Here is a 12464-nt window from a genome sequence, read left to right as displayed (position 1 = left end):
ATGAGGTAGGCATGGCAGAGGTTCCAGGGATTGAAGAGGACTCAGATGGGAAGAAAGAAAGAAGAAGGAGGATGCCAGGATGGCTTAACCTGGAGAAGAAACCACATGGGGCTGGGAGGAAGGACTCCAATCATGGCTTGAAAAGGCCCAGAGGAAGAATAAAAGCAAGTATTTATAAGATTATGGATGGAAGATAGGATTGGTAAGGAGGATGGCATTGGATGAGGGCTGGGAGATGGATGGTGAGGTGATTTAGATAGCGTAGTCGGAATATCTGCCCAGCCAAAGGTGAATAAGGCAATTATAAAATCTAACAGGTGTCTGTCTCTTATTATTTGTGATAGCAGGTTAAATAATATCACTGTGGTAATCTTAGGGCTAATAATAAACATTATATAGACCAACACTCATTTATTTTTTATTTACTACAACATATGGCCTTGATGGAGGAGGCATATCACTGTGAAGGCAGGCTTTGAAGTTTCATCTGCTCAGACTAGGCCTAGTGGGGCGGTCTCCTTCTGCTGTTTGCAGATCAAGATGTGGAAGTCTCTGCTCCTTCTCCATCATCATGTCTGCCTGCACACTGCCCTGCTTCCTGCCATGACAATAATGGACTAAACCTCTGAAACTGTAATTAAATGAAACGTAATTAAATGTTTCCTTCATAAAAGTCGCCGTGTATTGTGGATCTTTTGGGCCCCGCTTGAGGTTTAATAATAATGAAGACACAGAGAGATCCATATCATTTAAGGCTGTTGGCCATTTGCTTGGGCAGTCTCTCAGCTAGCTTCTAACTTAACCCAGCTTCTCTGCCATTGTGTCTTTACACGTGGCTCTCACTGCCCTACCTCCTTGCCTTGGTTCTTCCTTCTGTCTTCTATATCAGAAGAAACCCATAGGCTGCTCAGTGTCCAAGTGGGTTCCCTAGTAAAGGAAGCAGGGGCTGTCTCTAACATGAACTCAGTGCCGGCTCGTTTATCACCTCCCCCTGAAGGGTGCAGCCCTGCCAGACCACAGAGGAAGATGATGCAGCCAGCACTGATGAGACTGGATAGGCTAGGGTCAGAAGGAATGGAAGGAGGTCCTCCGCTATCAGTGGGTTAGGGAAGGGGCATAAGGGGAGAAGAAGAGGGAGGGTGGGACTGGGAGGAGATAAGGGAGGGTGCTACAACCAAAGTGAATAAATTGTAATAAACAAATAAATTTTTAACAAAGAAAAAGTTGACTTAGTTATTACGGTAGGTTTAATTATGCTTTTATTGCAAGAGAAAAGAGATTAAAGGATTTTAAAAAGTATATTCTTTTATGCTACTATATGCCCACAAGCCAGTCTGATGGAAGCAGTTCTTTTCAGATAACCCCAGGATGTATTAAGCTGGGAATAAAAGATAATGAAGATAACATGCAAACACAGAAGTATGTTATTTATAGTGTCATCAACAAACTATATCAAATTTGTTATTGCAGTCACGTTCACTGAATATTTTTAGTGTACAAATTTGGAAAAAGTTATTTCTGTAATTTCCAGTCTTTACAACCTAAGGAAGGCTTTCATTTTATTTCTCTAATAAGCCAAACGTCTTCTTGGTTCTTAATAACTGTCCAGTAATGTGTGACCTCTTTTTGTTGTTGTTGTTTTAATTAATTAATTTGTTTATTCACATGACATGACAATCATAGCCTCTCTCCTTTGGGTTCTACCCTCCCTCCCTTCCCCTTTCCACCTTCCCCTCCTACCAACCCACACCTCATCAAATTACATCAGGACTGAGTGCATCCTTTCCCCCTGTGTTCTATCGAGATAGCTCTGCCAAGGGAAAGTGATCCAAAAGCAGGCAACTGAGTCAACGTCAGAGACAGGCCCCTCTTCCCTTACTAGGTTACCCACATGAAGCCTGAGCTTCCTATCAGCTGTATTTGTGTAGGGCGCCTGGGCCTAGCCCATGTATGGTCCCTGGTTGGCTGCTCTAGCCTCCACACGCCTCTCTGGGCTCTCATTAGGTGGCTCTGTTGGTCTTCTTGTGGAGTTTCGGCCATGTTCAGGTCCTTCTATCCTTCCACCCACTTTTTCACAGGACTCCCTAAACTTGCCCAGTGTTTGGCTCTGAGTCTCAAGCATTTGTTTCAATCTGCTGCTGGGTGGAGTCTTTCAGAGGACAGCTATGCTAGGCTCCTTGTCTTAGAGCATAGCAGACTATCATTAATAGTGCCAGTGGTCTAAGTTTGGACCAGGCATTGTTTGGACATTCCCTCAATCTCAGCTCTATCTTTATCCCACCACATCTTGTAGGCAGGGTACATTTTGGGTCAAAGTTTCTGTGGGTAGGTTGTTATTCCCCTTCCTCCACTAGAAGTCCTGGCATGTTAGAAGGTATGTGTATGATCTCTCTTGTTTTCAAATGCTTTCCTTTGCTCATCTGTTTTGCTCTGAGATTGTATGGGAGTAAGAGTTTCTGGTGACATAAAGAAGAAATCTTGGGCTGGAGAGATGGCCCAACCATTAAAGGCTAGGCTCACAATCAAAATATAAGAAGAAATCTTCTTTAGAGAATTCTTTGTCCAGGACACTGTCAGGCAGAAGGAGGAGGATGTTCCTTCAAAAGGCATAGGCATAGGGAAACAGGATCTGTTACCCTGCATCTCACAGGAATCAAGAATAGCAGGAGTCAGTCCTGGACAGTAAGTGAGCAGGTGGCATGGGGCCTGAAGTTCCTTCTAGGTGGGGTTGAGAATGAGGTGGCAAGAGAAAGTGCATGTAGCTACTTGGCATTGCAGCAAGCTATACAATTCTGGAGAAAGACACCAGGAAGTACCACTGGAACACCTAGGTGTGTGTTGACTTCACAGAGGTGAGCTCACTCAAAATTCAGGTTTCATTTCACCAGTGAGCCTCAGGGCCTTCTCGTAGCACAGCAGGGCCTCCTCCGTCTGCCCTTTCAGCTTGTGGACTAGCCCGAGGAGGCTGGTGCTCTCCACCAGTTGAACATTCTGCTGAACGCGTCTTTCAGCCACTTTCTCCAAAGCCTTGAGTAGTTTCCTCCAGGCAAAGGATTTCTCTTCCACTTTTAGACCTTTTAAGTAGTGGGTGATTGCTTTGTCTTCCGACTTCTGATGAAATTGTTGGAAACAGCCATAGCGACAATGAATATCCTGCTGTATGTGAGCCACAAGGTTCTTCATGTTCAGTGCCTTCTGGAAGTTTTCCTCTGCTTCTTTGTAGCGGTGAATTTCTGCCTGTACTTCAGCCAAGCAGACATAAGCTATCTCAAATGTAGGCCTCAGTTTCAAAGTCTTTTCAAATGCGCAAATGGCCTGTTGTGCCAGGGCCTGCATGCTGTGCTTCCTGGTGGGCTGTCTGTTTCTAGATGTCTTCAGTTGCATCATTTGTTTCTTATAGCAGAGACCTATTTGGTAATGGGTGTAGGCAGAGGAAGGTGATGCCTCCAAGGCCCTGTGTAGGAGTTGGAGGGCTTTGTCTATGCAGTTTTTCCTCCGGTAATATTTGGCTGCATAGCGAAAGACATAGGTTTGGGAGGATGTGCTGCTGAGGGCTTCTTCAATATGTGTTTCTGCTTCAGCTTGTTCTCCTACATCCTGAAGCTTCAGGGCAAGATAAACTTTAATGTATGAGTTTTCTGGGTTTAGCCTGACAGCCTTCCTTAGGGGTTCTAGAGAAATATTATCATCATCCATGTCTTGGCGATAGGCTGCCAGTGCATAACCAGTATTATAGTCTGGGTTTTCCGGCTCCCCCTCCAGGGCCTTTGCAAAGCAGGCTATGGCTCGTTTATAATTCTTTCCTCCACACTTTAGCAAGGCCCAGCCTTCCTCACAGTCCATCTCAGCACACTCCATCCTATAGGGATAGGGACTTCCATATTCCTTGCAAGCATTCTCCACCTTGTCCAGGTAGGTCTGGGCTTCTGCCAAGCTGCCCATGTGGTAATGCACCCAGGCACAGTTGCCCCAGGTCACCAGGCTTCTCTTGCCCAACCGCTCTGTCTGGATCAAGGCTTCAGCTTCTTTCAAGCTCTGCAGAGCTTCCTTGTTATGGCCTTTCAGGTGTCTCACAAAGGCCAGGAGGTTGTGCATCCCCATTGGGTTCTTGATGTCAAGGTACTGGACCTTCTCTGAGATTCTCACTTCCAGATCAGGTATGTCAGTATCTTCAAATAGCAGGTTCCATGTGAAGTGACATCTCAGCTGAAGCAGATTCTCCTTGACCTGATTGTCCCCAGTGTTCTCTCTGTGAGAAGGAAGCAGAATAGTTTCTTAGGTGAGAAATGACCAGAGTTTGAGACCAAAGGAAACACATGGTACAACATTCTCACTTACTTACTTAACGTCTCACATCTACTGTTCCTTTAGAATTCCTTGATTTTTTTTTCACATCAAGACCTCAGCTCCATTTATGTGAAATGCCAGAGACTCCTTGTGCAAACATGGATATATACTTGAGCTTACAATCTTAGATTTCATAACCTTGGATTGTAGGTTAACCATATCCATCAAGGCTGGACACGGCCACAGAGATACAGACACCCAAACATACATGTCACACACCTACTCTGAGGTTTGTTGCTCTAAAAACTATTTCCTCCTTTCCTGCTGTTGATGAGTCCACAAGTGCCTGCCCCCTTAGCTGACATAAATAGGACCTCTCTGTTGATTAAACCCTGAATACTGAGGAAAAGTCATTGTTGTGCCTGCTCCCTTCCTCTCAGACACAAACATGGAGCTGGCAGGATGTTCTCAAGAAGTAGGCTGACTCAGAACAAATGGACAAGCTCTCTTCCTTCTGACACTGGGTGCATGACTGTTCTCTGGTCCTTTCATCTTTGGGTGGTTAAGGTAGGGTGCCTCTAGAGAGTGATTGGACTTAGCTCTCCTCTCGATGGTTACAAGGAATACCTGCTTGTTAAAGATGCTTATACAGACTGAATGCATGTTCTTGTCTCCCTGCAGAACAGTTCCATCACTTTCCAGGTGTGTATCACTACATGCCTCAGTATCACTATGTAACCATCTGTGAAATGGGAATAACGTTAGTATTTCCCATTCCTGGTGTTTGGGGAGATTGGTGAGGATATAAAAATATAATACATGATACATCATACAAACCCCATAAGAGTTTCCTATTTTTCCCTTAGTGTTGAGAACAAGAGGTAGAATTTAGTCAATTGAGCTTTTGGATAGGCACGCAAGAGCAGGGAGGTTTGAGTCTTGTCCATGGCTGGAAGGCAAAAAGGGCCTCCATTCTCTTGGTAGTTTTCTCTGCCAGAGGCCAGATATACTACATATCTTAAAACAGCTGTCTTTGGTTTTGCTCTGGTCAGATGCCAAGAATAGTAGCATAGAGGTGTGATAACCTGTGAAGGCTTTCCCATTTAAGAGACTCTAGCTTGAAGTCCTTAGGGGTAGACCAATAGAAAACGACAGCCATTTAGACCCTTCACGGATCAGCCAGGTTTGGCTGACTAGCTCAGCCTTCCTCCACTCTTCTCCCCAGTCAATATCATTAACTATATGCTCAGGACCATTGGGAACCTCCACTTCCGGGACGCGCTTCTACTTTATGAATCTTGTCTTCACTCAGGGAGGTCTTCTTTCTGAAAACCACCTGCTGTGGTCCATGTGACCTCAGTTGTGGATACTTCAAGAGCAGAAGGCAGCACCATTGACCCAAGGGAAGTTTTGTGTGACTGACCAAAATTCTATGAAATCTTCAAGACACCCTAGTAATGAAAGTGATTTTGAAAACATAGATTTGGACTCATTCTAAACCTATGATAATCAATGCATTATGATACTAGCAGGAATAGTCCTGAAAGAGAAAAGGGACATATATACGATAGGGGATGGGGACACAAGAAGATGAGGAGACAAAACAGTGGATGCATGTCTGAGCCCTTCTGCATGGGCTGCCATAGGCAAGTACTATAGACTACATGGCTTACACAGAAAGTTTTGTTTTTTCATTACATAGCAAGTTATGAATCTTAAATCAAACTGTCTGCATATATAGCACCTCACCTAGCAGGCCTTTCTTCCTGACCTGCAGAGGGCCACACTCCTGCTCCATCCTCGTGCATTCTCTCCTGTAGGAGTCAGGATCTCTGAAGACTTCTGGATCTGTATCCTGTTCTGGTAGGAAAGCCTCCCATTCTTGTAGAAGGAGTTCCTGCCCTCATGTCCTCAGCAAACTGTAATCACCTTCCCCTGCCTTTATGCAGGTATAAGAACTATTCTTGACGGTGGTTGGGAAGGGGACACACTTTGGACATTAGTATAGCCAAGTGATCTTTGACTTACTGACAGCATTTCTATATTGTAGGTCTGGCAAATGGGGGTATTTAAGTCTCCTAGAGTAATGAATTTTAAAATAGAGTAGGAAGGAAATACTATGGTAGTTAGTTATAGTTTAAGATGGAAAACAAACCCACTACAAAACATGGCAAGCAACCTTTACATCTTGGCATCTGCCTAGGAGGCCAGGGTTGGAAATAACTTTCTTTTATAGGGACTTCTTCTAAGACTTGTTCTCTCTATAGTCCTCCTTTTCATGTGGCATTTAAAGTGTGTGTGTAGGGAGGATTAATGTCAAAGAATGCATATGTAGTTCAGAGAAGAGCATTAGGCACTAGTCTTCACCTGCTTTTGGGTAAGAAAAGCCAAGTGGTTTCTATCTCATCTCTCAGCACTGGGATTCAGCTCTTGCCTTGTGGTTGCTTGGCAAGCCCTTTTCCCACTGAGCCACCTGCCTGGCACCATGTGAAATCTCCAAGGAAAGCAGTTGTGATGCTTCCTCCCTCCTTTAGCATGGTATTTCAGATCTTCTGGAATATGATGGCAGAAAGGGGACCACAGAAAGAACATCAATAACCACAAATGCTGTCAATTTGCCGAAAACCACTGGCATCCCTTCCTTCCCTAGGCTTCCAGCAATGGACAGAGGATTCCCATGATATCCTTTATGTCCCAAGTTAGAGAAGAGACAGGGTGCTTTCTTCATATCATCTAAAGAATCATGACCTTATGGCCTAGGGCTCTGTGGGCTTATTTCCTTCAGCTCAGTCCACTCTCATTTTCCTGAGCGTTTGTTTGTTTGTTTGTTTGTTTTTTCCCAACTGGATGTCTCTATTTCTGTTTCTAATCATGTACACTGGTCCAGTTCATTGAGGCTGGACAAAGACACTTGGATATTTCTCAAGTGCCCCTGGGAAAGTTTGGTACTTATATCTGAACTCAGGACCTTACCTACAATATTTAATGAGCCATGCTAGAAAAAGAGGAAAGCATAAGAAATTTCTGTTGTCACTGTCTTTCTGTCTCTGTATCGGTTACTTTCTTATCTCTCTGTCTGTCTTTTAGAGAGAACAAAGGTCCTGGCCCCCACAGATAAGCACTAAGAAAGCTGAGAATGCTAAACATGAAGGACAGTCTCTCTGACAGCAGAGAAGTATAGCTTTTCCACTCAGAAGGCTGAGAAGGAAGGAATTAAAAAAAAAAATCTGGTGTTTTGTGTTATCTGTAGGGTCAGGACATAATAAGCTCCCATGGCTGGACCTGAGGTGGCTAATAGGCTAGGTGATCTTTGCCCTATTTGGATGGCCAGAGGCTCACCCAAACTCCCACAACCAGGGCTGGAGGTGGCTAATAGCCAAAATGACCTCTACAATATCAGTATGACTGAGACCATCCCAGATCCTTTGCTATGCCGTTAAGCTAATCCATGAAGCCTTTTTCTAGAACCCATCTTTTTGAAAGAAGTGACATCTACTTTGAGTTGAATTTCAATGTAATTATACCTCATTATACCTCCTTGTGAGCAGGGGATTTTACTACACCAGAAAACTCCCCCCCCCCAAATTGTACTGTGCTGAACTATGCTTGCAACAAACTGCCCAGGTCAGACTCTAGAAGTCTGAACCACCTCTGCCTAACTTGTGATGAAGCAGATTTCCTTCTTGCCTCATCCAGACCATTATTGTGCTGGCCATGGTGTTTGCAGGGACTCCAATATCAGTCCCTCCCCATTTCTTTCTGTGTGTCTCTCTCTGAAATAGCCAAATTCATTGCTATGTCATCTTTCCCAGAACAGTAAAACATGATGGAGAGTGTGGGCTAGAGAGATGGCTCAGAGGTTAAGAGCACTGGCTACTCTTCCAAAGGTCAATTCCCAGCAACCACATGGTGGCTCACAACCACCTATAATGAAATCTGGTGCTTTCTTATGGCCTGTACACATGCAGGCAGAATACTGTATAAGTAATAAATTAAAAAATGGGAAACAGAGCTAAACAGAGAATTCTCGATAGAGGAATACCAAATGGCAGAGAAACGCTTAAAGAAATGCTCAACCTCATTAGCCATTAGGGAAATGCAAATCAAAATGACCCTGAGATTTCACCTTATACTCATCAAAATGGCCAAGATGAAAAACTCAAGTGACAACACATGCTGGAGAGGTTGTGGAGAAAGGGGAACCCTCCTCCATTGCTGGTCGGAATGTAAACTGGTACAACCACTTTGGAAGTCAATCTGGCTCTTACTCAGACAATTAGGAATAACGCTTCCTCAAGACCCAGCTATACCATTGCTAGGTATATACCCAAAATTTGCTCAAGTACACAACAAGGATATTTGCTCAACCATGTTTGTAGCAGCTTTATTTGTAATAGCCAGAACCTGGAAACAACCCAGGTGTCCATCAACAGAGGAATGGATACAGAAATTGTGGTATTTTTACACAATGGAATACTACTCAGCAATCAAAAATGAGGAAATCACGAAATTTGCAGGCAAATGGTGGGATCTAAAAAAGATCATTCTGAATGAAGTATCCCAGAAAGAGAAAGACAATCAAGGTATATACTCAATTTTATAGACGTACAAGATATGATAAGCATAATGAAGTCTATACACCTAAAGGAGATAAACAAGAAAGCAGACACGAGGTAAGATGATCAATCCTTACTTAGAAAGTGAGGTGTTCATAGGCTGTATGACAGGAGTCTACTGCAGAAGGCATCTGAAAGAACCTACCAAGCAGCGTTTCAAAACAGATACTAAGACTCATAACCAAACGTTCGGCAGAAGGGGAGTTAGTATGACAGGGAAAGGATAGGAGCCCCACAAGGACCAAATATATCTGGGCACAGGGTTTTTTTTTTTTTTTTCTGAAACTGTTTCTCCAACCAAGGACCATATATGGATATAACCTAGAACCTTTACTCGGATGAAGCTCGTGGTAGCTAAATAACCAATTGGTTTCCCATAGTAAGGGGAACAGGGACTATCTCTTACAGGAACTCAATGGCAGGCTCTTTGAATCCCCACCCCCCAAGGGAGGAGCAGTTCTGCTAAGCCACAGAGGAGGACTTCGAAGCCAGCCCTGAAGATACCTGATAAAACAGGGCCAGACGAAAGGGGAGGAGGTCTTCTCCAATCCCTGGACTTGGAAAGGGGCAGGGAGAAGATGAGGGAGGGAGGGTGGGATTGGGAGGGAATAAGGGAGCGGGATACAGCTGGGATACAGAGTTAATAAAATGTAACTAATAATAATAAACAAAAAAATGATGGAGACTTTCTGAATGAGGATTGATCATCTTATGCAGGGTCTTCCTTGATTACCTTCTTTAGGTGTACAAATTTTAGTATGATTATCCTATATTATATGTCTAATATCCACTTATAAGTGAGTATATGCCATGTTACAGAAAGTCAAATGGGATTGACATCAGAAGATGGAGAAAATGAGGAACAGAGGCACTCTGAAAGACTCTAGCCTGCAAGGTATCAAAGCAGAGGCTGAGACTCAAAGCAAAATTTTGGGCAGAGTGCAGGGCATCTTATGAAAGAAGGGGAAGATAGAAAGACCTGAAGGGGACAGGAGCTCTACAAAGAAAGAGAGAGAGAAAAAAAACTCTTGGCACAGGGATCTTTTCTGAGACTGATACTCCAACCAAAGACCATGCATGGAGATAACCTAGAACCCCTGCACATATGTAGCACATGGAAGCTCAGTGTCCAAGTGAGTTCCCTAGTAATGGGAACAGGAGCTGTCTCTGACATAAACTCAGTGGCTGGCTCTTTGATTACCTCCCACTAAGGGGTGGGGACTGCAGCCTTACCAGGCCACAGAGGAAGACAATGCAACCAGTCCTCAATGAGATCTGATACACTAGGGTCAGATATAAAGGGAGGAGGACCTCCCCTATCAGTAGACTTGGGGAGGGGCATGAGTAGAGAAGAGGGAAGGAGGGTGGGATTTGGAGGGGACTAGGGAGGGGGCTACAGTTGGGATACAATGTGAATAAACTGTAATTAATAAAAAAATAAATAACTTTAAAACGGAAAAAAAAACTGGTGGAGGAATTTCTGTAGGAAGATTAATCATGGAGCAGGGACATCATATTTAACCCTGCTTTCTGTGTTTTCCCTGGCTACAGCAGCCCACAGTAGGAATTAGAGGTTTTCCCCACACCTTACAGGAAGTAAGACATGAAAACTGGGCACCAGCTGCCCAGGACAAACTGCCTTGACTGGAAGCTCACAGGGATCCTGCTGGGCCCTGGGCCCTGAGGAGGAGGCACACCCTCTTGTGCAGAAGTGCTTGCAGCAGGAGAGCTGAGCAGCACAGAGGCAGCAGACAGCAGTGTGGGCAATGGGCACAGAGACCAGCCAGGCTCCAAATGCCCATGTGGTTTCTCAGCATCCCCTGTACAGCTGGGGGTCCCCAGCCCTTCTACCACTCAGACACTCAATGGCAAACCACAGTCCTAGACACTGCTAGAGTGATGGGGACTGGAGACCCAGGCACAGCTTGCACACTGACCCTGTGACCATGACTGTCAGCTGACACGCCCTACGGCCTTATGCCCTCTAGTTAATTTGTTTTAGTCAACATGTTTTGTCCACTGTGATCTCTGCATTCTGTTTCTTCACACCCAAACACTCTCAGCCTTCTCTATACCCATTTAATGTAGATGGTCCTGTGTTCAAGCACAGAAGAATAATTCCTCAAGGAAAGAGGTGATCGCTCTAGTCCTAGATTCAAGGGGAAATAACTCAACTGATTGGAACTTTTCACCTGAAAGGCCATTTCAAACATAAAAGCCAAAGATATTTACACAAATAAGAGTCCACTCCATGGCTAGTGTTTCTGTAATATATATGTATATAAAGGATATGTGTATATAATATTATATGTCACGTTTGTCCATGTATATTTAGTTGCTTTAGGGAGCAGCTTTAAATGCCTTTTATCAGAGGGAACAGATTTTCTACATTTTTTGTTTCTTAACTCTGGGAGCAAGAAAAAAGAAAAAGAAACAAACAAAACTGTCCTGTCTCTTGGTTAATCCAGTCAGGGGTAGGCAAGAAAGCACCTGGGACAGAATTCAAATTCTTTGAACAGAATTTCTAAAGACCCTTTGGAGGCTCTGCCAGGTACATCCCAAGGACAATGGGCTCAGAAGATGGGAAGGAACACCCTCTAAGCTGCTGCTCTCTTTGGGGGCTCCAAGTGGGTAGAGGGGTGCCTTATTCCATCCCAGAAGGTCTGTTTGGTAACTCTCTCTCTCTGTCAGATGAGAATGTTAAATTCTCCCCCAGGTAGTTCCCCCTACATGCATGGGACAGCCTCAAAACTCAAACAAGCTTCCTGTCACCCACCCCTGTCACCCAGCCCCATGCCCACAGCACTCCCATTAAGCAAAATCCCCCAGGACAATTAGCATCCCTGTTCCCTTGCAGCAGTTCAAAGAGATGCCAGGGGAGAGAACACAGGAATACAAGCAGACTCAGTCAGACCTGGCCACAAGCAAATGCATCCCAGGTTCACTCCAACTTCAGGGCAGGTTAATCCTTACCCCATGGTTGCTGTACAGGTGGTAGCAGTTGCCTGGGTTTTCAGCAGAGCAGGACTCCAGAGAAACCCGCCTTGACTCTGTGCTGTCCTGTGGACTCTCACACCAATAGGAGCCTCATCTAAGGCTGGGAAGCAGCTCTGTGTGCTGTGGGTGTGCTCTGGTAGCCAGCAGTAGGAAACTGAAACTAGAAAGTGAAAGTAAAGCCAGCAGCTTCACCCAAATAGAAACAGAGAGCAGAGGGATTTCCTTTCCTGCTTCCTCCTCTGAACTGATGGGGAGAAGGCTAGGAAACACAAGACTTGTCAGATTCTTTCTGCAGTCCCAAGTGAGACAGGTGTGGCACCAGAAGAGTCCACCTGTTAGGGGCTGATGGCTGTAATGTGGATGTACAGGACACCAGACCAGCCTCTTCAGAAGCAGAATTGTTCTTTGGGCTGAAAGGATCAGACTAACTTTTTAACCTATATGTCTTCTAAAGCCTATATTTTTGAGTTTTAGGCCCAGGTTAAGCTAAAGCTTCTTAGTACCTTTCCAGAGAACAGAGGAATGTACCCCGGCCATCTACGAGGACAGAGTTTAAAAAAGCGA

The 12464-nt window shown here is 44.5% G+C and overlaps 1 protein-coding gene across 2 annotated transcripts; it reads right to left on the bottom strand.

Moving 5' to 3' along the window:
• Positions 1 to 1233: 1233 nt before the first annotated feature.
• On the bottom strand, positions 1234 to 12043 carry LOC110566460 (interferon-induced protein with tetratricopeptide repeats 1-like). Of its 2 annotated transcripts, none has more exons than XM_060388455.1 (2): positions 11818 to 12043; positions 1234 to 4249 (listed from the first exon to the last, which is right to left on the bottom strand). In XM_060388455.1, the coding sequence occupies exons 1-2, from the start codon at positions 11835 to 11837 to the stop codon at positions 2863 to 2865; spliced, it is 1407 nt and encodes a 468-aa protein (XP_060244438.1). In that variant the 5' UTR covers positions 11838 to 12043; the 3' UTR covers positions 1234 to 2862. The 2 variants fall into 2 exon arrangements, with proteins under 2 accessions (XP_060244438.1, XP_060244439.1); XM_060388456.1 differs by having other exon boundaries at positions 11877 to 12042.
• Positions 12044 to 12464: the final 421 nt, after the last annotated feature.

Source organism: Meriones unguiculatus, chromosome 1, assembly GCF_030254825.1.
Source record: "Meriones unguiculatus strain TT.TT164.6M chromosome 1, Bangor_MerUng_6.1, whole genome shotgun sequence".
Classification (NCBI taxonomy): domain Eukaryota; kingdom Metazoa; phylum Chordata; class Mammalia; order Rodentia; family Muridae; genus Meriones; species Meriones unguiculatus.
This window is presented reverse-complemented; position numbering and strand designations above follow the sequence as displayed.

Bases quoted from the DNA above. Each gene is read 5' to 3' on its own strand.
- LOC110566460 (XM_060388455.1), bottom strand. From the start codon at position 11,837: ATGCATTTGCTTGTGGCCAG. The intron at 4,250-11,817 runs GTCTGACTGAGT...TCCTTCTCACAG, and splicing joins ATGCATTTGCTTGTGGCCAG to AGAGAACACTGGGGACAATC.